The sequence below is a fragment of the Eschrichtius robustus genome, chromosome 11 (assembly GCF_028021215.1).
Source record: "Eschrichtius robustus isolate mEscRob2 chromosome 11, mEscRob2.pri, whole genome shotgun sequence".
In the NCBI taxonomy this organism is placed as follows: domain Eukaryota; kingdom Metazoa; phylum Chordata; class Mammalia; order Artiodactyla; family Eschrichtiidae; genus Eschrichtius; species Eschrichtius robustus.
Window position 1 is genome coordinate 76652434 of NC_090834.1, and position 23183 is coordinate 76675616.

General features: G+C 47.4%; 1 protein-coding gene across 6 annotated transcripts in view; it reads left to right on the forward strand.

The window, feature by feature from the left end:
- Positions 1-23183, forward strand: part of NAV2 (neuron navigator 2) — a 746877-nt gene that overhangs the window by 339436 nt on the left and 384258 nt on the right. For 4 of the 6 annotated variants that reach the window (XR_011075520.1, XM_068556813.1, XM_068556815.1 and 1 more), the window contains exon 1: positions 10202-11053. The exons of 1 other annotated variant lie outside the window; for it this stretch is intronic. Coding sequence is in view for 4 of the 5 variants with exons in the window: in XM_068556813.1 (XP_068412914.1) it covers positions 10796-11053 (258 nt within the window). In the remaining variant the exon portion in view is untranslated. Of the gene's footprint in view, positions 1-10201; positions 11054-23183 lie in introns of those variants that run through there. One more of the 6 variants, XM_068556817.1, reaches the window with a different exon arrangement.

Sequence of the window (23183 nt, forward strand, 5' to 3'; positions counted from 1 at the left end):
GCCTCAGTTTCTTCATCCGTAAAAGGGAGAAAATCTGCATTATTTGGAGACATTAAATGAGAGGACTACTCTGGCACATGACTGTTTCGTTCCCACCCCAAACCCTGCCCCCATCCCAGTGGCTTTCTGCACCCGATTACCACCGTGCCTGGGCTGATACTATGTGTTGACTTTAACTGTGGATTTGGAAGAGTCAGAGAGACACCAGTATGAAGAGGTGGCTGCTGAAAGCAAAGCCTGCCTCCCCCAAAGAGGCATCTTCCTTGGAGAGGATGGCCTCGGTACCTCAGGCGTTTGGGATAAAAGCAGCCATTGTTGGGGGGGGGCACCCACGTTTGACATCCCGTGGCAGAAGAATGGTGCAGAACCCTGAGTGGGGTGTCTTGGATCTAACAGATATGCCCATAGCCTGATTGTGTGCCTCTCTACTAACTGGGTTTGGCAGGAGGCCAGGTGAGGAGAGGGCAGATATGGGCTGGGGCTACAATGAGAGAGGCTGGACCTCTCTGCACCTCTCTCGGCCCGCAGAACTGCAAGGGAAGTGTTTGTGGAGAGGTTCCATGACCCTCTCTCTTAGCTTCTTTTCCCTGCCTGGTCCATCCTGGGTCCCCCAGTTCTGGGGATACAGATCCCTCTCCCAGGACAGGGGATGGTGTCCATGAACCCCTCTCAGAGAGGCAGAGGTCCCCACTGGGCTCCTAGCCTCAGGTTCTGGGCCTTCACTCAGTGTCTTAGCAATGGAAATTTCCAAACACTCAGATATACCCACCACAAGGGGTCATGTAGTGACTCCAGGGTAGGTGGGAGAGAGGAACTGTGCCTTGAACTTACTGTGTGCCAGGAAAAACGATCATCGTAGTGGTGGTAGCAGTGACCATGTATCCATCTCTGATTTAGTGCTTTACACATATTAGTTCATTTAATCCTTCCAGCAACCCTGTGAGGGAGGTACTGTTAGAAACCCCATTCTACAGATGAGAAAGCTGAGGCATTAAGAGGTTAAATAACTTGTCAAAGGTCACACGGTTGGTTAGTGGAAGAGCTCAAAGGCATGTGATCAAACTCATGCAGTCCAGTTCCAAAGTCATCCTCTTTTCAACAACTGTACCCTCCTCTACTGCTTCTCTTATTTAATCTTGCTCCAAAGTCCTAGGAGGTGGGTGTTACTCATGGCATAGGTGAGGCAACTGAGGTTCAGAGAGGTTCAGTGACTAGGCCAAGGTCACACAACCAATTAAGTGTCCATGCAGATCTGTGGGACTCTTTCCACTTCACTGAAGGGCTTCCAGGAGAGCAACTGAAACCTTGACATCACCTCTTACCCCATGGGTAACAGGGAGGAGTATGTAGAGGGGGCGCCCAGGTCTTTGCACACTGCCCAGCCTTCCATCTCAAGCACACTGGCAGGCAGCCATGAAAGCCCCATCCCTGCCTCTTTGCCTTTCAGACCTCATCCCAGCATCACCCCAACATCACTTCTCCAGGAGCCTTGGCTGCCTCGACAGTCTAGGTTCTTTATCTGCTAACATAACACTTGCCTTGCTTAGTAATTATACATCCACAGATGTGATTGTGTAATTATTGTCCATTTTCCTGATTATATTGTAAGCTCCATGAGAAAAGAACTTTGGCTCTTACTAACATTATATCACCAGCAATTAGCATGCTGTCTGGCATTCAGTACCACTGAACGATGATTTAAGTGAATGAATGAATGAGTAGAGCACCTATGAGGTTCTAGATTCACACTTGGCCCTCTGTCTCCATTATCCCCAGTCCTGGCAACAACACAGTGAGCTAGTTACCATCATTCCCATTTTCCTGATGAACAAACTGAGGGCCAGAGATGAAATGAAGTGACCCTTGCTCAGTCAATGGGAGGTGAGATCAGGATTCATACCCAAGTTTGCCTGATGCCACCCCAGTCTTCTCTCTCCTTCACATCACTCAGAGAAGAAACTGGAAACAAAAAAGCAGTGATAAGCGTGGAATTTCCTGGTGGTCCAGTGGTTAGGACTTTTACTGCTGAGGGTGCAGGTTCAATCCCTGGTTGGGGAACTAAGATCCCACAAGCCATGCAGTACAAGCAAAAAAAAAAAAAAAGCCGTGGTAAGGGGCTCTGCTCAAGCTCCTCCTCTAGGGAAAGGAGAAGAAAATGAGGTTGTTGATACCGGACAGGATTGAAAGTCAAGAATAAAGGATCAAAGGCAAGGGAAGAGCTAAAATGGTCATGGGAGGAGATTCTAGCAACCTGTCTTTGATAATTCAGCAGGAAGTCAGTCTTGCAGGCCAGATGCCTTGGAAGACTGGATTCTCCATCTCCACAGTCAACTCTTCAGGGTCCCCTCTACCCCCTTGGAAAGGATAAAACCCTAAGAAGCAAATGATTGTGAATAGGAATTCATTCACCATCCCAAAATTCAAAAAGACAGTCTTTGTGGAAACGAGGAAGCCAGGGTGACATGCTTGACAGTCTTCTTTGCAGCCTTAGGGAGACTGACTGTGTTAGATTCACATTTGATGTATGTCCAGACTGCCTTGAGGAAAAAAATTTTGATAAATGTATCAGTGAATGTCTAAAATTCTCGCACAATGTGGAGCTTCAAGAAAGATGCCATTTAAAAAAAAAAAAAGACCGAATGGTATCTTGCCCCACTGTTTGTAAAACCATCTTTCTAAGCCAAAAAATAAAAGAAAATCCTTGTATATTTTGTTCTTTTCCACCCTTCAAGCTCTTAGGTTTTATTTGCCTTGGGTTTGGAGAGCGAGTAGAAATCAACACAGCTGTTTATGTTTAGTGACTTCGAATGATCTCAGGGCGCAAAAGATCCTCACGGGTGTCTCTGCATTGTTGACAGTTTTTAGACCAGCTTTCACTCAGCCAAGGGGTAGTGTGAACTAGAATTCCTTTTTACATGTGCCCAGCAGGGTTCGTTTCAGGCATACAGGGGCCTACTTTCTTCTCCATCCTCTCTCTTTCTGCAAGATGAGGACTGTCTTCAGGCTAGCGTCGTGGCTAATAGAGACAGCTTGGTAGGTCAGTCAGAAAAGGATGGATTTCCTAGTCCCTCTCCTCGGGGGCGGTCTTGGCACTTCTGCAGAGGAGGATTCTATTAGGAGCTGCTTCCCTGGAAGGAAGGGAAAACAGGAAGGGTCTCTGGAGTAACTGTTCCTGGCTGTCTTAGAAGGAGGGAACCCTGCTTGTTAGTGACTTTCTTATCTACAGTCATCCCTCAGCAAATGTGAGGGATTGGTTCCAGGACCCCCTCGGATACCAAAATCTGTGGGATGCTCAAGGCCATTATATAAAATGGCGTAGTATTTGCATATAACCTACATACACCCTCCTTCCGTACACTTTAAGCCATCTCTTGGTTACTTATAATACCTAATACAATGTAAATACTATGTAAATAGTTGCTAGGGCACGGCAAATTCAAGTTCTGCTTTTTGGAACTTTCTGGATTTTTTTTTTTTTTTCCATCTGCTGTTGGTTGTATCTGTGGACCTGGAACCCACGGATACAGATGGCCAGCTGTATATAGATCTTATATATGTATATATATATAACTAAACTGGATTTAACTGAACTGGATTTTAGTTTAACTAAAACTGGATTTTAATCTTTTATAGCTAACAAAGCTTTTGTCTGTTTGTTTGGGAGAGGACTCATCTCTCCTGCCTGAAAAGGTGGAGGGCAGAGGTGGATATAAGCTAGCTAACTTCTATATCACCAGCATTTGGCACAGGGCTTTGTTCACTATGGGGCGTAATGAGTGTTCCTTGAATAAATAAAAGTTTAAAACAAGTAAAGATACTTATTTGAAAAATGCAGCAAAATTGCATGGAAAAGTAAGTTGAAATCAACCATAATCCCAACCCTTTAAAACAGTGATAGAAAAATAAGAAGGAATGACCAGTCCCCTAACTTGCTCCTCCGAAATAACCGCTATTAGTATTGTGATGTGATTCCTTCCTTCTCCTTCTCTTTATAAACGTATTTATTTATATATATGTAAACACACATAAACATATTAGCAAGTTTTAACAGTAGCCAAACATGTATGTAAATAATAACATAAATACCCCCACGACAAATACTTTTTTTAAAAATAAATTTATTTATTTTTGGCTGCATTGGGTCTTCGTTGTTGTGCACGGGCTTTCTCTACTTGCAGCCAGCAGGGGGCTACTCTTCGTTGCGGTGCCCGGGCTTCTCATTGCGCTGGCTTCTCTTGTTGCGGAGCACAGGCTCTAGGCACGCAGGCTTCAGTAGTTGTGGCACGTGGTCTCAGTAGTTGTGGTGCACAGGCTTAGTTGCTCCGTGGCATGTGGGATCTTTCCGGACCAGGGCTCGAACCCATTTCCCCTGAATTGGCAGGCGGATTCTCAACCACTGTTCCACCAGGGAAGTCCCGACAAATACATTTCAAATAAAGGAAAAAGAACCACAAAGTACATACCAAAGTTCTACATGATTATTTTTGTTATCCATTGTCGAGATTTTTCATGCCAGCACACCTTTTCTGAGCACAGACCTTCATGAGTTAACTGCTCCAGGCCCTCCTCAGAGAGCCCTGAACCCTGGGCACCATGCACCTCTCTCAGGGCCAGGAGCCCCTCTGCTAGCAGATGCTCACCAGGCCCTGTGCCTGGGGCAGAGTCAGAGGGTAGGCAGGAAGGCTCACAGGAGGAAAGCAGTAACCCAAAGAGGAAATGGGTGGAGGGAGCTTTGGAGCATCCTGGCTCCTTGCCTGGGGGCCCGCACTGACCAGAGGTCAGGCTGCTTGATGCTGTCTGCATGGCTGACTCCCAGGCAGCATTTGGGCAATTACCCAGCTGCCTTTGGGCTGCACAGGCAGCTCGACTGGCTCAGTGTGTCTCTCAAAAAGAAGATCTTGCACAGAAAGTAATAGAAGGCCTGGGTTTTTCCAGATTGTCCGTTCACATTGATTAAAATTGTCCAGGTTCTTGCCTCTTCATCCCCCACTCTAAAGTGTTGAGGGAGCAAAGTCTTTGTAGCATTTCTTAAGGCAGCACTTTTCAATTTGCCTGCAGCCGGGGGCTTTATTAACAGACAAATGCTTGGATCCCATCCCCAGAGTCTGATTTAATTGGTCCAGGGTGGGGACCGGGCAACCCTGTGTTTTCAGTTCCACAGGTGACTCTGATGGACAGCCAAGGCTGTGAAGCCAAGTGTGAGAACTGATTCAGAGTCCATGAGTGCTTGTTTAAAATGCAGACACGCAGATTCACAATTCTAGGTCTGTTGGGGATGTGCAGTTAGGGTTTTGATCCTTTAAGCCCCAGTTATTCTTAGGCTTCTATTGGAGTGTTAGTTCTACTATTTGTCATTTATTTCCCTGTTTGCTTGCCCTGTTCTCTCAGTTTTTCAGTTGTGGAAAAGGGCAACCCTCAGGCTGGAAACAACAGTTGCATCATTCTTTGAACCTTGAGAGCAGGGAATGAGCACTTATTCTTATTTGCTCCCCGTCATAATGCCCAGAGCCTGGCACATAGTTGGCTCTCAGTTTATTCACTGAGTTAATGATTGAGCCACACCATATCAGATAAACCAGTGGTTTACCATATATTTGTTTGACATTTAGTCAGGGCTATTGCCTCAAACACCTGTAAACACACACACACGCACACACATTCACACATACTCCTTACACTCCAGCCCTGCAGGTAGAAGAAGCCACTGTCTTCAGCTCTCAAAAAACAACCCAGAGATTGCCATTGGGCATACTGATCTGCACACATCCATCTGGAAAAAGGTAGATTAGAAGCAAGTGGAGGGGGAGGGGGGGTGAGCAGACTTTCTAAATAGCTGTTCTAAGGTTCTTACCCCAGTTTCTCTGCAGTCTGAGATGGGTGGGCTCTCATTTCAGCCACTACCAAGAGGTGAGCATTTGTGCCACTGCTGAGATAGGTGTCATAAGTTGCCAACCCATGCCATGAAAAATTAAGGAAAAGTGCATTTTTGAAAATAAGCTAGTCTGATTTTTTTTTACTCTCAAATAAATTCAAGAATGTTTGCTTTTTATATTATTCTAGAGACTTGCAACACGTCCCTTCATCATTTATAGTAGGGGTCTCCAAGAGTCTGTCGATTCTTTCCCCAGATTCCTGCATTTTTTTGTGTGTGGTAGGCTGGGGTTTAGATGTTTCAGGCTTTCTTAGGGCTGTCTTCTTGGGAGGTCAGGAGCAGCCAGGGGTCTTTAAGTCAGATAAAGGATGGGTTGATGGGGCTGGTCACTTGCAGGTCAGCTCCGAAGCCCAATTTACACTCGACTAATCACCAGTGGCTGATGTATAGGATCAGAAAGCAGTACAGCTGGCACATCCTGACCCGAGGATGGTTCTTACAGCCAGAGAATTGCCGAACTCTTTGGATGATGATTCAGTGGTCCTGGGAGCTTTGGTAATATGTTTCAAATTGGGAGATTTTGGAAGTTTAGAGTCCAAAAGAGAAAAAGAGAGAAGGGTTGTCAAAGTTGGGATTTAAAATAGTGGGCTGGGACTTCCCTGGTGGTGCAGTAGTTAAGAATCCGCCTGCCAATGCAGGGGACACAGGTTCGAGCCTTGGTCCGGTAAGATCCCACATGCCGTGGAGCAACTAAGCCCATGCACCACAACTACTGAGCCTGCGCTCTGGAGCCAGCGAGCCACAACTACTGAGCCCACGTGCCACAACTACTGAAGCCTGTGTGCCTAGTGCCCGTGCTCCGCAACAAGAGAAGCCACCACAATGAGAAGCCCACGCGCTGCACCGAGGAGTAGCCCCCGCTCACCGCAAAGCCCACATGTGGCAATGAAGACCCAAAGCAGCCAAAAATAATAAATAAATAAATAAATTTTAAAAAATTAAAATAAAATAAAATAGTGGGCTATCCACAGTGCATATCATTTTTTAAAAAAATAACGTTAAAAACAACCTGGATAGTGTGTTCTTTCCAAAGCAGTTTGCCATACACTGAACCAGTGTCTTCTTTAGCTGCCAATGCTTGCCAGACTTACTGATTTAAAATGACTTCATTCATGTTAACACAGCATCTATGTGGAAGGAGTAACTTTATAGGACATTTTTATAATTTGAGGTGATCTTATTTAAGGAGGAATCTTGCAATTATCTCTTTTGCCTCAGGGAAAATATAGCTTTTTTTCCCCCTTTGACTGGTTATAATGACAAATTATTTTGCTTTAAAGAAGGAAAATGAGGGAAAGACAGGAAAGATATAAAGGGAGATGAAAAATGTTCCAGGAAAGAGCAAATAAAATTGTTAAAGGGATGCAGAGGCCAGGAAAGAAATTTGGAAGTAGACTAAAAGATTCACTCCTTTTCCATCAAGAAAGATGAGAAGTTATAAGACTTTAGTTAAATAAATCACATAAGGTTAAGGTGAACTGTCATGTGTTTACCAAATCCTAGAGTATTAGGAAGAGGTACTTTTCAAAAAAAGAATGCATTGTTTTTCATATTAGTACATATTTGAGGATCTCAGAATCCAAAAAAATGACCTTGGTACAAATATGATTTAAATGGGAGATCCAAGATGGCAAATACATAGCATGTATGTCACTAGGTCTCTTTCTATACCTATGACAGACATTATTAATTGATCAGGCTGCTGTTTCCAACTTAACTAGATACATGCACCCTTGGAATTCATTTCAGCACAGTGTGACAGAAAGTCAGTTAGCTAGAGATGGCCCTTGAGATGAACCCATTTTGCTACCTATGGATTAGCCTTACTACTCAAAGTGTGAGCTCCAGACCACCAGCATGGGTGTCATGTGGGAGCTTATTCTGAAACCAGAATCTCAGCCCCATTCTAGACCTACTGAATCAGAATCTGTATTTTAGCAAGATACATAATTCTTATGTATATTAAGGTTTAAGTGGCCCTGGAGGAGCACTGAATGCATGATATATTCATTAGGGTGGAAGTTCTGAAACTTCAGAGTGCATCAGAATCACTGGGTTAAACACTCGGTAAACCTAGATTGTTGGGCCCCGGCTCCAGAACTTTTGGTTTAGAAGATCTAGGGTGGGGCTTATCAAACAAGCTTCCAGGTGTTGATGCTGCTGGTGGTGGTCTGGGGACCACACTTTGAGAAAAACTGCGTTAAGGCCATGGAAATACTTTGGAATATCTCCATGACCTTTAAAGTCAAAGACTGCAGTATATTTCCATAACTCTTGCTACATCTGGCAGAACCAGAATTCTGAGTAGGAGAGTCCCAAGGTTTAATACAGCATAACATCTCTTATGACCTTACGTACCTGGATCTAAAAGGCTCTCCCCCTGGTTAATTGCTGCTGGCACCATTTACTCATCCATTTGATGACAATCCGGGTAGCTATTCTGTCCACAGCATTATACTCAATGCTGAGAGAATCTAATGAAGGTTAAAAATGCAGTTCCTAACTTCAAGAGGCCTTCTCTTTAAGAAGAAAATAAACATGAAACGATAAATAACAAGGTGGCATCAGATGGTAAAGGGCTGAGTGCTAAGTAAGTGGCACGGGCCACATGTGCTTTAATTTCAGAGGGAGGAATACCTGAAATTGTATACAAGACTGTGTGCATTTCAGTCTCGCTAGAGTAGAAAGTTGCTGCATAGAATGGGTGGAGATAAGATAGGAAAGGGAGCAGGCCAGGGTAAGAGTCCTTCTTATTTCTTAATACTGCTTTGAGAGATTGTTTTAAAACTTTATTTCCTGCGATCTGGATAATGACAAATCAATGCTATCGGCATTGAAAATCAGGCTATAGGGTGGGCATACTGTGAAAACCTGTATCTCAGAGCCAGAGAAGAGAAACAGCTTATAAACAGAGATGACTGGGGTGGGGTGGGGGGGGGGTGTTGTGAGAAGCAGTAATTTAATAATAGGGATAATAATACCCAACTTACTGGTCTCTCACATAGCTAAGTACCTGTGCTAAATGACTGTAATGAACGATCTCATTTAACCAAACAACAGTATATTATATATATGTAGTCAAACCCCTTCCTTACTCCCAGTGAGAACCGAAGTTTTGTAAGCTTTGTCAGAGAACTTGCCCGATTTAAATCCAGGTCGTTCTACAGGGGTGGGAGCTTCTCATCAATGAGGGGGCTGGCCTGCCTGTGTCATCTCTTCCAACTCTCAGCGAGGAACCCATAGAGCACCTGGGACAGGAGAGAAGTCCTCAGGCGAATTAAAGTCGAGGAACCTGTAGGGCCAGTGCGTCCGAGGCGCGGACAGGGAGAGGCTCCTACATGAAGCGCAGCAGAATTTAGCCCGAGCCCGCCGGGGTCATGGAGCTTCTCCTGGCTTCCTCTGGCCAGTCTGTGGTAGGTTGCAAGGAGGAACCGTCTTGGGGCGGGAGGCTTCGCTGGGTATTGTATGTGCCTATAAATACTTCAAATAGTTAAGTGAAATGTGCAGCCTTTGAAAGCTGGAGAGGAAGCTATTCGGAGGCCCCCCAGCCCGCCTGGAAGAGCTGGCAGAAAAGAGAAGAAATGGCTGGCGCGTCCTTAAAGCGGGAGACGAGGAACGGCCCTGCCCAGACCAGATGGGGGGCCGCGGGGCTGCAGGCGCGACTCCGGAAGCCTCAGACCGTTAAGGTGACCAGAACAATTTGAAAAAGGAAACAAACTTCCCCGGAGCCTTTCCCGCGGGGCCCCGAGGCGGGCGCTTGCGTTCGAAAGGGCATTTTTCAAAAGGTTTCAGGGACGCGGGGGTGTCAGCCCGCGGGGGAGCGCGAAGCCCGAGCAGCGCTGCAGAGCGGCCACCAGCTGGCTTTGTACTTGCGGCCAAGCGCGGCCCCAGAGTTTCGGCGGCGGCCCGGGAGTTGAGGCCACGCCCCCCTTTGCAGTGAGAGCCGCGGCTGCAGATTGGCCCGCCACGGACCAATCGGCGCGCCGGGGCGGCCCGGGCTGTCAGCGCGCGCCGCAGCCGCGCGGGTAGCAGGCTGTCCTCCCCTGCGCGGAGCCCCGCAGCCAGCGGAGCCTTCCCGGGAAGCGCGGCGGCCGCTCGCGAGCGCTGCGCAGCCCTGCCCAGCCCGCCAGCCGCGCGTCCCGGTGCCCGCGCCCCACGGCCACAGCCCTGCTGCGCTGTAGCGCACGGAGCATGTGCAGACCCGCAGGCGCCGAGGTGCTATCTGTCCGGCGGGTTTCTGGGCAGTGGTGACTGTCACGCGTAGAGAGACCTTTCGGGAGCTCTCGCCGCGCCTCTGCGTAGCGGGTGACACTGCGGTGCTCGCGATCAGGGCGGCAGCTGCCTCTCGGTGAAGACGTCTTGGGCTCCGTGCGCCCTCCCTCTCCCCCCTATCGTTCTTTCCCTTCCCCAGCTGCTTGCTCCTTAGCTCGCCCGCTCACACCCGCAGCCTCCCGGAGCGTGAGGCGTGGGTCCCCGCCGCTTCTCTTCCAAAGGGGCTTCCTCACTTCGGAGATGCAGTGACAAGTTAATATGGGCGTCCAAGCCTCGAGTTCCCAGGAGGAGAATCACAAGAGGCAACAGCTCCTGGGCACCCGGAGCCCTTGAACAGGCCGCCCAGGAGGGGCGTGAAACCCGGCTGCAGCATCCGTCCAGGTGGGACCAGCTGAGCGCCGAGACCAAGGCGAGCTCGCCGGATTGCTCCGAGATCCCCGACCCGGGGATATTTTTTTCTTTCCCTCGGCTGGTGGTGGGCGCCTCTCGGGCCGAAGCCCGGCGCCTGCTCTGCTGCCCGCGCTGCCTTTAGCGGTCGCCTCCGCCGCCGCTGCCAGGGACGTGCTGGGAAAGCCGAAGCCCCGGGAGAAGATGCCGGCCATCCTGGTCGCCTCCAAAATGAAGTCGGGACTGCCCAAACCCGTGCACAGCGCCGCGCCCATCCTGCACGTGCCCCCAGCCCGGGCGGGCCCCCAGCCCTGCTACCTCAAGTTAGGAAGCAAGGTGGAGGTGAGCAAGACCGCCTACCCTAGCCAGATCCCCCTGAAATCTCAGGGGCTGCAGGAGCCGGCGGGGGAGGGGCTCCCGCTGCGGATGAGCGGCTCGGTGGAAAACGGGTTCGATACCCAGGTGAGAGGTGCTGTGTGCCGGGGCACTGTTCTGGGAGAAGGGTGAATACTTGCGGGGGGGGGTGTTGGCATGGCCGGATAGGGGACAGGGCTACCCTGTGGGCTGAGAAGGGAACCGTCCCACTTAGGCCGGCAGATTGGGGGTTGCGCGCGGAGAGTGGGCTGGCCAGTGGGTGTGGCCGGGTGACCGAGGTTTGCCTTAAGGAGCTCTGTGAGACCGGGGTGCGGGCACGTCTGCGGCTTCCTTCTGGCGGGCACGGTCTGGGTGTTCTCAAAACTGTGCCGCACTGGAAAAGTCAGGTTCTGCATGTTGAGAGCTTGGCCCCAAGAAGGCAGTGTCTGCTGCAGCGTCTGTCTGTCTGTGTGTCGGTCGGTTCAGCAGAGATTCTGTCCCTGCCAAGGAATGGTCCGAGGCCTCGTTGGGCTCCACGCCCTCTGGCCTGGCTGAAAGATCCAAGGAAAGGGGTCTGGGGGTGGCAGTGCACCTGCTCCCCTCGTCTTGAAGATGCCTGCCCCTGCCCCATCCTTTGGGTTGACAGGATTCCAGGCACGGTGCTGGGACTGCAGTAGAAGTGCTCGGTGCACCAGCGGAGGCAGGCAGCTGGAGACTCCTAGCGTCTCGGCTGGCTGTTGCGGTGGGCGGGGGTGCCTGCCTCAGAATGGCTGCCCGAAGCTAAGCTCCTCCTTCCTGGGTAGCAGATCCTGATGCCGGTAGCCCGGGTGACTGGGGCCGGGGTGGGGGGATGACTTGAAAAGAATTGACGACTTCTACCTTTCCAGACAGAGCCCGCATCACCCAATTCGGCTGGGTGACGGGCCCTAGCCATGCAATCTCTTTTAAGGAAATCAGCAAGGGCCAATCAGGTTCTCCTGGCCTCCTGCCCTCTCTGCTGCTTTTTTTTTCTTTTTTCCGCTTCTGGTAGGAGGGAGCAGGGGCGTGCTGTATTTTCTTGGCAGTTAGTCAGCAGGGACTTTTGGGGACAGGCAGACCTGACGGATGTGACTGTCCCGGTCAGGAGAGGCGGGAAGCCAGCGGGGGAGGTAGTTTGGGGCTGGTGTCAGGGAAGTGGCAACAGACCAGCTGACCTTTTTGGCACTTGTTCTCTGCTGACACTGTCTCCACCTTCTCCTGGAGATTTCTCTGATCAGAGGCTAGAACTCAACACATTCCTAGCCTTTCTGGTGGAGGAACTGGAGCTGGAAGCTAATTGTAAGCAGACTTTTGGAACTCTGGGTTGGAGAAGGCCCTCAAAGCAGATTAAGCTCCCACGCCAGGCTGATAAGCATGCCCCTTGCTGCTGCACTTGCTAAACATGTTTGGAAGCTGACAGGTTTGAGTGATGGTGTGTGGGAGAAAGATTTCCCCCAGTGCTCCCAGGGCCTGTCTCTGCCAGGGTTTTGTGCTCTGCGCTCTTTTTCTGCCTTCGACACAGGTTTGTACGTGGGCTCTGAAATGGGAATGAGCTTGGGGGTGCAACCTTGTGAGGGTTTCCCCTCCATCCTTGGAGACGGGGCTGATGAGGTGTGGTGGGTGGTATGCAGGAGGCCAGAGCAGTGACTCCGGGATGTGACACACAGCCTCCAGCCTGATGAGGAGGACCCAAGGAATGAGGGGGAAAGTGGACACTGGGATCGTTGCTACCCAGGCAACTGTTCTACTGTTGCCCATTTGACCCTTCATTTAACAAACACTGTCGGTGGACTTGCCATGGGCAGGCTCTGGAAAGGTGATTCATCCCTCTTTTTCCTGAAAAAGTGATCTCCAGCTGCTGCCGGAGGAGCTGGTGTGGTCCTGTTCCCTCGAGGCTTTTCTTCTCTCCCTCGCCCTTGGCCCACAGTCCCCTGGCTGCCCCCACGCCACCTGCCTTGCCCTCAGTGGGACCTTGTGTACTGACCATGTGGATGGTTTGGATGGATTGCTGAGGAAACTGGCCACTTCCCAGTGGGCTATCCTGTTTTTTACCAGCCTGCCCTTTCTTTATTCATGGCCGAGCTTCCTGGAGGCTCTTCTCTGTGGCAGGTACAGATCCTTTGTCTCACTGCCTCACCCTGGCATCCAAGTGACATTGGCAAAAGGGGTTTTCCCATCTTTGGACAAGGCTTCCTCCCCCTTTGCCTGACATGGTGTCCATTCACCATCCAGGAAAGCCTCTCCATACGGATCGAGGACTGTGTCAGACTTGACACATCTGGTAGTCCTGGACTCAAAACCTGGTATTTATCACTAGAGGATACTCAGGAGATGATGAGTTAAATGGCAAATGATATCTTGGGGCATCTGACTCCCCTTTTATTCAGGGGGCTTTGGGGAGAAGGCTGGGTTGTGCAGTGGTCAGTAGCACAGGCTTTAAAGTCAGGTGGATATCCCTGGTATCCTGTCTCCACCATGTACTAGCTGGTGACCTAGTCCATTAACCTCTCTGGGCCTCACTGTTCCCATCTGTAAAAATGGACGTTAAACAACCACACAAATTATGAGGATTAAGAAAAAGAACATATGTAAAGTGTCATATATACATATGTTTATATATAAACATATACATATATCATATAGACATATGTATAGACATATATAAGTAACGTGTAAAGCCCAGTGTCAGGCAAATAGGAAACACTCAATAAGATGAGCTATTTGTATCGCTAAACCAAGAGATGGGGCATTGTTGAACGTAGATCGAATAGCCTCTCAGTGAGAAAAGGCATAGCTTATTCTGTCAAGCCCTTGAGAAGGTATCATTCAGTTCGCAAGGATTTACAGAGCATCTGTCACATGCCTAATACAGTAGCAGCCATGGTGGGAAGATGAGAGAAGTGCCTGATGTGCCAGGCTCTTTACATACGATCTCATTTCATTCCCACAGTAACACTTAAAGCATATATAACATTTTCTATGACGGTAATTTCCTGTAACATCTTCTTTAATGACAATAATATAATAATGGCGAGTCATCACATAGCACTTCCTATGTGCCAGGAATTGTTCTAAAAGACCTCCTTTGATTCTTACACCAATCCAATGAGACAAGTGTTATTATTCTCATTTTACACATGAGGAAACTGAGGCAAGGACCGGGTTAGTAACCCCGTGAGTAGCAGAAGTAGAATTAGGACTCGGACAGTCTGTCTCTGGACTCCATGTCCTAAACCAGCATGCTGTAGAGAGAGACTCATAGGGACTTGCCAGTTACTCGCAGGCCCTGATTTCTAAGACCACTGCTCTAGCCATTGAGCGGGACGAGTAAGCAGGACTTAGCAAAAGGTAGAATAACTTGCTCCAGGTCATCCTGCTCCAGGGTGGCGAGTCGGGGGCCCAGCTCAGGTTGGTCTGGCTTCCAGGCTGGGGGTCTTCCCCTCTTCACAGCTGCCTTCCTCCTGGATGCTCTGGCGGAGGTACAGGGTGATAAGACACGGCCTGGGCCTTGGAGATCTTATAGTCTAGTTGGGAGGCATGACTTGATGTACCAAGGGCATCAGGCACAACACGAAGAGGGCTGAGAGGTATGCTTGGGGCTGAAAGGAAGGAAAAGGCCACCATGGCTGGAGAAGTCCTGAGGGCCTCACGGAGGAGGCAGGAGATGGCGGGCTCCAGAGATGGGCAGGAATGGCTGGCTGGGGAGGAGAGGGGGTGATGTGAACATGCCAGGGAAGGAGGAGGAGCAGGGCCACACAGTGGTGCAGAGCAGGAGTGGGTGTCGCCACCGGGAAGCCGCACCTTCGCCTAACAGGTGATTGCTTCGTATCTGGTGTCTTCGTTTTGAAAGGTAATCATGAGCAAAGAACAAAGGCTTCTTGCAGTTGAGGGATTGGATTTGCGTGCTGCCTTCGTGGTCCGTAGTAATCCTGAGCATGCCAGGGTAGTTATGAGAAGGTGGAAGGATGGTGTCCATAAAAGACTTGTTTCATAACAGCCCCTTGGGAAATGACAGTGATTATTATTAGCAGCTTAGGGTTCAGAATATCCAACATGGTAGTGATGCGGAAAGGACGTGGGTCTCGTGGCTCTTATTAGGCAGCGACTCTCTTGAGCCAGTGACAACCTGTTCTCCCCCAAGCCTGCTGTCCATCGCCATCAAGTGTGAAAAGACCTGACGCAGCCAGCAGCTAGCTTTTAGGTGCAGCCCCACTGTCGACTTGCCAAACCCCTCACCTTGAATCTCTCCCACAAACCTACAGCTGGGGCTCGACCCCCAGAGAGAGGAACTGCTCTGCAGCCACACATCCCTCCCGAATTCCCCTCCTGGTGTTGGGATACCTGGGCCTTCCCCCAAGAATGAACATTTACAGCATCTGCTCTGTTAACATGGCGTATAAATTATGACCACGTGCAAAGAATTGTTTTAGAGATCTGCTCTGTGTTAGTTCAGAAACTCTGTCCGGCTGACCTTCAGATAAGGAATGCTTGTGAGCTATTTGAGGAGAGGTTAGCCTATTTTTAAGAAGCAGTTGCAGGGGAAAAAAATTATATATATATAATATTTTGATATTTCCTGTTTTTAGGAGCCTGGGGTTCAACTTGCAACTCATTTCTTTAAAAAAGTAATTAGAAGTGATTGAAATCCTCTGTGGGTGTTTTAGATGTTTAAAAAGAAAGCGCAGGCGAGGCCCCTGGGAAGAGAGCGCAGCTCCAAGCTTGCAACCTGTTGCAACTTTGCCCCATTGTGTTTTGATTAGAATCCTTGCTCCATCATCAAAGTTGATTATGGATTTGATTAGTGCATTTTTCTGCTATTGTGTTATTCCCTTTCTTCTCTTCCTCGGTTCTTGGAGGGGGAATGTGTAGCGTGGTTATCTGCCAACATGCAAGAATGTTTATAGTTCACGTATTATTGCTTATTCCATGGGTTAACTTTCTGAAGACACTTTAAGGGTGGGACTGGTGGCTAATTTAGGGTATCATTACGTGTGTATATATGTGTGTATAAATACATCTACTTCTGGATATGTGTATATATACATATATACACACACATATACAAATACATACACATGGAACAGCTTAAAGTAATGAGCACATGTAAGCACACACACATCAAAGGCCAGGCTGGGGGAATTACAGCCCAATTTCCAGCTTTCAGAATAGCTAGATTTGCTTCCCACTTCTCATACTCCCTTCCTCTGTGACCAAGATTGAAGCACCAAGTCTTGGTGTCCCATTTTATTGACTTATAAGACATAAGAGATGTGGCCTTGAGAGAGGTGTTTTCATTAGGCCTTAGTGAAGCTCCTGAAGCCAGTCTGAAAAAGCCAAACCACCCAGTGAGATTTTGGCTTAAGGTCAGAGACTCTTATTTCTTAGAATCAGTCTCAGCAGCAGGGAAGGGAGTAGTTATGGGGCATCTGCTATGTGCCAGGTAGTAGTAGACTGCTATAAATGATTTTATGTATATATAAATTTTATATGTATATGAAATTTAATGTGATGCACAAGAAACTGGGTAGAATGTCAAGTGGCCCATGCCTTTCATATGAGGAAGCTGAGACCAAGGGAAGTTATCACTTGGAGACCGTTTTAAATGGTAGATTACACTTAACTGAGAGACAGACCTGGGTTCAAATCCAGGCTTTGGGCAAGTTATTTAACGTCTCTAAATGTGTCTTCATCTATGAAGCAGAAACGATGATGCTTATAGGTTGTCTGTGAAGATTCAGTGAGATAATACAGGTAGGTTGCTGAGCACAGAGCCTGGCATGCAATAAGCAAGGAATATGTGATATTGCCTATTTTTATTACCCAAGGTCAGAGCCAAGTTTGGAAACCAGATCTGCCTCATTCCAAGCCTGTGTTCTTTCTACCCTACCTCTCTGCCTCTCAAGTGCACGGTTGATTACATGGAGGACAGATGACTTGCACTGTGAAAGCAGAGAGCATAGCGGGGCTTTGGTTAGATGAATGAGGGTCAGGGTCAAGAGTAAATTAATGTAGTCATATCCAGAGTCGTGAAATGAAACCTCCACATTTTGGTCCCAAACATGCCATCTCTATAGCACTAACCAAGCTGAGGGATCTGCTGCAAACCAAACTTATGGGAACCTCCTTTGTACACCCAGTCTGAGCTGGCACTGTCAAGGTGATTGAGTGGAGCTGGCCAATCTGACAGCACTGCCCAGGACCAAGAATGGAACAGTCCCATTGATTGGGCTTCTGAATGGTTTCTTATTGTTCTGAAGGCAGAAGGAAAGCCCTCTTCCCTTACTGCTGGCATGATTGTGGTGGGAGCTGAACCTTGTGATCAGCTTGGTCATTAAGGTGCCCCAAGGCATGGCCAGCTGCCCAGTGGTGTTTTACTGACAGCCACGGGGCCACTTTCAATGGTGACTCTGTCTCTTGGTCACATTGTTCAAAGAGATGGACAATGTGTTCCTAGAATGTCTTGGGCAGAATGGTTCATGTGATTTTGGGAACAAAACTGGGTCAGGCTTTTGTGCTTCAGTCCACACAAGACACTAGTGAGTGACACAAAAGTTTTCGCAGGAACCCCAAGTCGCCCACGCAGAACCTAAAGAATGACTCATGACTTAGTGCTCCATTTCCCAAGGAAAACAGACCCTCTTTTGTGTTTTGCAAACAGTAGCCCCACAGCCTCAGAAGATTTTCTCTTTCCTTCTAAGTGAAACCTTAATACCTTTAGTGAATTTTGGTTTGTTCCAACCTCCCCTGTCTTGGTGGAAGAGAAGATAGGGTAGGAAAGGGGGCTTGGTCAAGATAATTATAAAGTTCTTTTGGAGCCTTTGAACAAAATCAGTTACGAGAGTGTGACACCGGAAAAATAATAATGGGCACTGACACTTGCAGAGCATAGCCTCTTACCAGCATAATGCATAGCACCAGGCATGTATCATTTCATTTAATCCTCCCAACATCCTGTTACATAGAAGCTACTTCCTGAAGAGAATAGAAATGACAGCTCTGGGAATCAGCAACTTTGGTTCTAATTTTGTCTCTTTAGATGCTTTGCTGCATGACCTTCAATAAGTTACATTGTCTTTTGAGCTTCAGTTGCCTAATCTATAAAATGAGTAGGATGATACTTGCTCTACTTTTTTTGAAGAGTTGTTGTAAAGCTTAATAGAGGTAATTATTATGAATGAGACTCTGGTTTAAACATCTTACACCATAAATACCCTTTGAGGAAACCAAGGGTAAGAGAGGTTAAGCTACTTTTCCAACTAGCACAGCTGGTTAAGTGGTAGCCTCAGGACTTGAACCCTTATCTGTTTGACCTCAAAGTCAAGGTTCTTAAATAGCAAGTGTGAAAGCACTTTTTAAAAAATATCTGAAAAGGCATTGTTAATACGGAATCCAAGTAAATTGCTGTAAAATTTCCTTTGGTGTGGTATATATGACATCTGGCTCCTCCCCTCTGCCCCAGAGTTTAGAAATATTGAATATATTCATTCAATATTAAATAAACGTTAGCTGCTTCATCATATCAGTTAACCTCTCTGGGATTTGTAAAATTCTAAGTGTTCTGATGCCACAAGGTCCACTGAGGCGTTATCACTGTGTAGCTGGCGAGGCTGGTTCTGGACAGAGGAAGGGAAAAATGGGGAATTTGATCATTTGTTGGCAGAAGCAATCAGATAAATTCAGATCATGGGTCATCGTTAAGACAACAGGCCTGGGATCTTCAAAACTGATAATGTCATGAAGAACAAAAAAATTTAAAAGGTAGATGGAGAACTAAACTATTCTAGAAAAGGAGACTAAAGAGCTATGACAACCAAATCCAATGAGAGATCCTTGACAAGCAAAACCATAAATGCTAGAAAGGTCGTTTTGGAGACAATGGGAGATATCTGAATACAGATTGTATGTTAGATAGTATTACCCCATCGATGTTAATGGTTTGGGGATAATGTAAGAAAATGTCCGTTTTCTTGGGAGTTACATGCTGATATATTTAGAGGTGAAGTATCTTGATGTCAGCAACTAACTCCCAAATGGTTTAGAAAAAAAAAAAAGGTGAGCGTATCTGTAGATAGAAGGAGAAAGAAAATGTTGTAAAATGTTAACAACTGGTGAATCTAGGTGAAGATATATGTGCGAGTCTTTCAACTTTTCTGTGTTTGAACTTTTTCAAAATGTTGGGAAGCAAAACAAAGCCTTGGCTAAAGAGTGTACATTAGCAATCCCCTTGACATCTGTGGTGTATCCATGAGAACATATATGAGGTAGGAGTGTGTGTCAAGTAGGAGTGTGTGTGTGTGTGTGTGTGTGTACTCACTCACAGTAAATAGCCTGGCCAAGTTTGTTTCACTGGGTTTAGGGTCTGGACTCCTTATCTCCTTTCTGGTGTAGTGTGAGAATCTTGGCTTAATTCCTCTTCTTTTATGAGAAGGGTTGCTGAAATTTTATGGAAATCATAAGATCCAGGTTGATTTGATAATCTCTTATAAAAATCTGAGATGTTTCCAAGGTTGAAAGTATAAAAGAGACTTTTTTAATGAGGAAATTTTTTAAAATATGAAAATACCTGGTTGAATTTTACTCATCTAGGCATGAAGCAGGCAAGGACTATGAGTGGAAGCAAGCTCCTTTGTCTGCTTTAACCTCTTCCTCTCCTCACTACTTAGAACTCCTTTGCCTGGCTAAACCCGTCCCATCCTTGACCCATTCAAGTTCAGGCTTAGTGCCATCTCGTCCAGGAAGCCCTGTGCCACCACCACAGTCCGGATGCAGTATCTGTCCTGTGTTCTCCCATAGCCTGCTCTGAGCCCCCATCGCTTGGACTATGGTTGCTTATTTAGCTGGACCATGGCTTCCGTGAGGTCAGGGATGTGTCTCTCATGATCTCTGCTGGTACAGCATCAACACATAGTAGGTTCTTAGTTCCTATTTGCAGAAGCAAAGAAGGATGGGAGGGCGAAGATAAAAGAAAGAGTTGAAAAACAGGATTGAGTGGATATTGAGCACCAGCTGTGTTCCTGAAGCTGCGGCTAAGCCATATGGCTTCTGCAGAACTCCCTCTTGGCATGTGAGCTGAGATGATCCCATGATGGTGGGTGGCCAAGCGAGGCCAGTGTCAAAGCTTTCCAACGCCAGGTCTTGGGAAAACTCACCTGGTTGGGTAGAAGGAGGAGGCAGATTCTTTACACAAGGCTGTTTACAGCATCCAAGCTGGCTGGCTGCTCCACTGGAAGAAGGTCTGTCCAGCTGTGATCATGGCGGTACAGTAGACGGGAAGGGTTGGATGGGCTTTGGAGGGCTTTGGCAGATTCCATCCCCACCCCCACCAATAACTTTGGAAGGGGGGACCTGAGAAGGCTTCTGAAGGATTTTAGTAGGTTAAGAAAAGAGGATAGGACAAGCCTTCCAGGAATAATGATTTCAGCAACCACTTATGTGCCGTTTCCATACGAAATCTCACTTAATCCTCACACTAACTTTCTGAGCCCATGTTATTCACCTTGTCTTATCAGTAAGGAGAAAAGTGAGGAGTCAGTGGGCAGAGGCCTGAGAAGGGTCATGGAACTTTTACAGGTCACACAGCTGGTGTGAACAGTTGCAGGATTCCAACCTGGTGTTTCTGAGTCCAAAATCTGTGCTCTTAACCACTGCCTTCTTCTGCCAGGAGTTGGAAGAGGCCTGAATCCTATACTGGGGTGCTGCTTTAGAAAACCAAACCTCCAAACCCTCTTCTCCTTGGAGCCCGCTCTCCATTTCCCTGGCCTTGGCTTCCTCACTGTCTCCTTGTCAGGGCCTCCTGTGCCTGTCCCAGCCTATTGCCAGAGGCTCTGCATTTACAGAATGAGGAGCCCCGTTGGATTTTGCTCACATCTTGCTGCAATCTGGGCATGGTCTCCTCTGGCTGCTGCGGCTGCTGTCCCCCAGGTCACCCCCGTGCTGGTGGGCTGGGCAGGGCCATGTGCCTGACAGCTGACAGGACCGCTTTCCTGTACTCCTGCTGCAGCTCTGCAGACAGTCCCCATTTCATACTGGTTTGCTTTGATTCTTTTCAGACCTGAGAGTGACGCATGTTGACGTCAAAAAATGTGGGCCACGAGCATCCTGGAGCTGTCAGACCTTCCAGTGTGTGAACTTTGCTTGTTAACTGTCTCTGGACAGAGGAAGGCAAGCGCTGGAGGGGAAAGTACCATTTGGGTGACAAAACCAGATTTAGAAGAATCAGGCTTACTTGGATGTCTGCTTAGTGATCTGTGCCTCTATGGACTAGATATTTGGGATGTCTGAGACAGTGTAGACCTTGGAGGCCATCTATTCCCAAAGCTCCATTGTGCAGATGGGGAAACATAGCCCAGAGGGGGGCGTGACTTGCCCATGGTCACCCAGCTTTGAGGGCAGAGCAAAAACTGGGATCCAGGCCCCCTGACTCCTGGCCCAGTGTCCTTTCCACCTCACTCATGGCGATCAGATGTTCTGTTCTGAAGTGCCTGATGTTTTAAAGAATTAGAACCAGCCCTGAGCTATGTTCTTTTCCCCTCCATCTACTAAGTAGTTAAGTATTGTTTTAAAAGAAAAATTTATTGAAGTATAGTTGATTTACAATGTTGTGTTAATTTCTGCTGTAGAGCAAAGTGATTCAGTTATACATATATATACATTCTTTTTCATATTCTTTTCCATTACGGTTTATCACAAGATATTGAATATAGTTCCTTGTGCTATACAGTAGGACCTTGTTGTTTATCCATTCTGTATATAATCATTTGCATCTGCAAATCCCAAGCTCCCAATCCATCCATCCCCAAACCCTGTCCCGCTTGGCAACCACAAGTCTGTTCTCCTAATTCTTTCATATTTGAAAGCTTTTGCATTTGGCTTAGTGGATCAGAAAACCAGGCCCTCTTTGTGGATCATATAATTGTGGCAACAGACCACCATTCAACACCTCCCATGGGCCACTCTCCATACATCATCTCATTTAAGCTTCACCACAATGTGATAAGGCTTGTGGCATTTCATCAGTTTCATGTATGAGGTGCAAAGGAGGTCGGTAACTTGACCAAGATCACACGGAGTCAGTATTGGAACTCTCTAATTTCACATCTGTGCTTTTTCTACCAAACACCTTAGAGCCCCACCCCCAGGCTGGAAATCAGAGAGACCTAGGTTAAGATCCTACCTCCCCATTTATTTACTGGACATCTAACTTCCCCAGTGCTGGTGTAGGGCCTGGGACACTGTAGGCCCTCAATAAATAGTTGTTGAACTGCAGCTTGGACAAGTCAGTCTAACCAAGCCGCCGCTGCTTGAGGGAAAGTGTAGCATTTCAGTGGGTCGTGCAGATCAAAGCAATAGTGTATATAAAAATGCCTGGCATGGGGTAGATAAGATCACTTATTTACTGAGCACTTACTATGTGCTGGGTGTTCTTCTAAGCATTTTATATGGATTTACCCATTTCATCATCATAAAAGCAATAACCTCTGAGGTAAGCACGTTTGTTATTCTCTCCATTTTACAGGTGAACCAAGGCAGGTAGACCATAAGCAACTTGCCCAAGGTCACCCACCTATAAATGGAGGAACCAGGCCTGAAACTCAGCAGTGCTGGCAGAGCATGCATCCTTACCCACCGTGTGGTCTTCCCTCTGTGCTGCTCCTAACTACACCCAAATCTAGTTGAGGGTGGGGAAGAGAGATGAGGGCACAGAGATGGAAAACAACTTGTTTAAGGTTCTTTAGCGTGAGAGGTAGTAAAACCCAACTAAGATTTGCCTTCCTAAAGTAGCCTGGGGCTCTGTTCTTTAAAAGGTGCTGCCTCTCTATTGGGAAAGGACAAACTATTTAGTCCTGGGAAGCACTCCCAAACAGGAGATGGTCACTAAGAATCAGTGACTCCCAATTTGCCTGGGGGAACTGTGTGGTTTTCCCCTTGGGTCCCTGCTTCTCATCATTTGGAATCATTTCTTCTCTGGATTGCAGAGCAGAACCAATATAAATTTGACCTAGTCCCTAGAAATGTTTACCTGGCTAAAAATATGCCAGCTTTGATATATTTTTAGCCAAATTTAGATGTGAAGTATATGCATTGCCCACACCCATGTATTAGGCATGAACTGTTGGTACATTTTGTAACAGGAAACTGCTGGTTTTCCATTCCAAAGAACTGGAATTTGGTCAGAAATTTGTCATTTGCAAATGCCAACTCTCACCACATTCCACTGCTG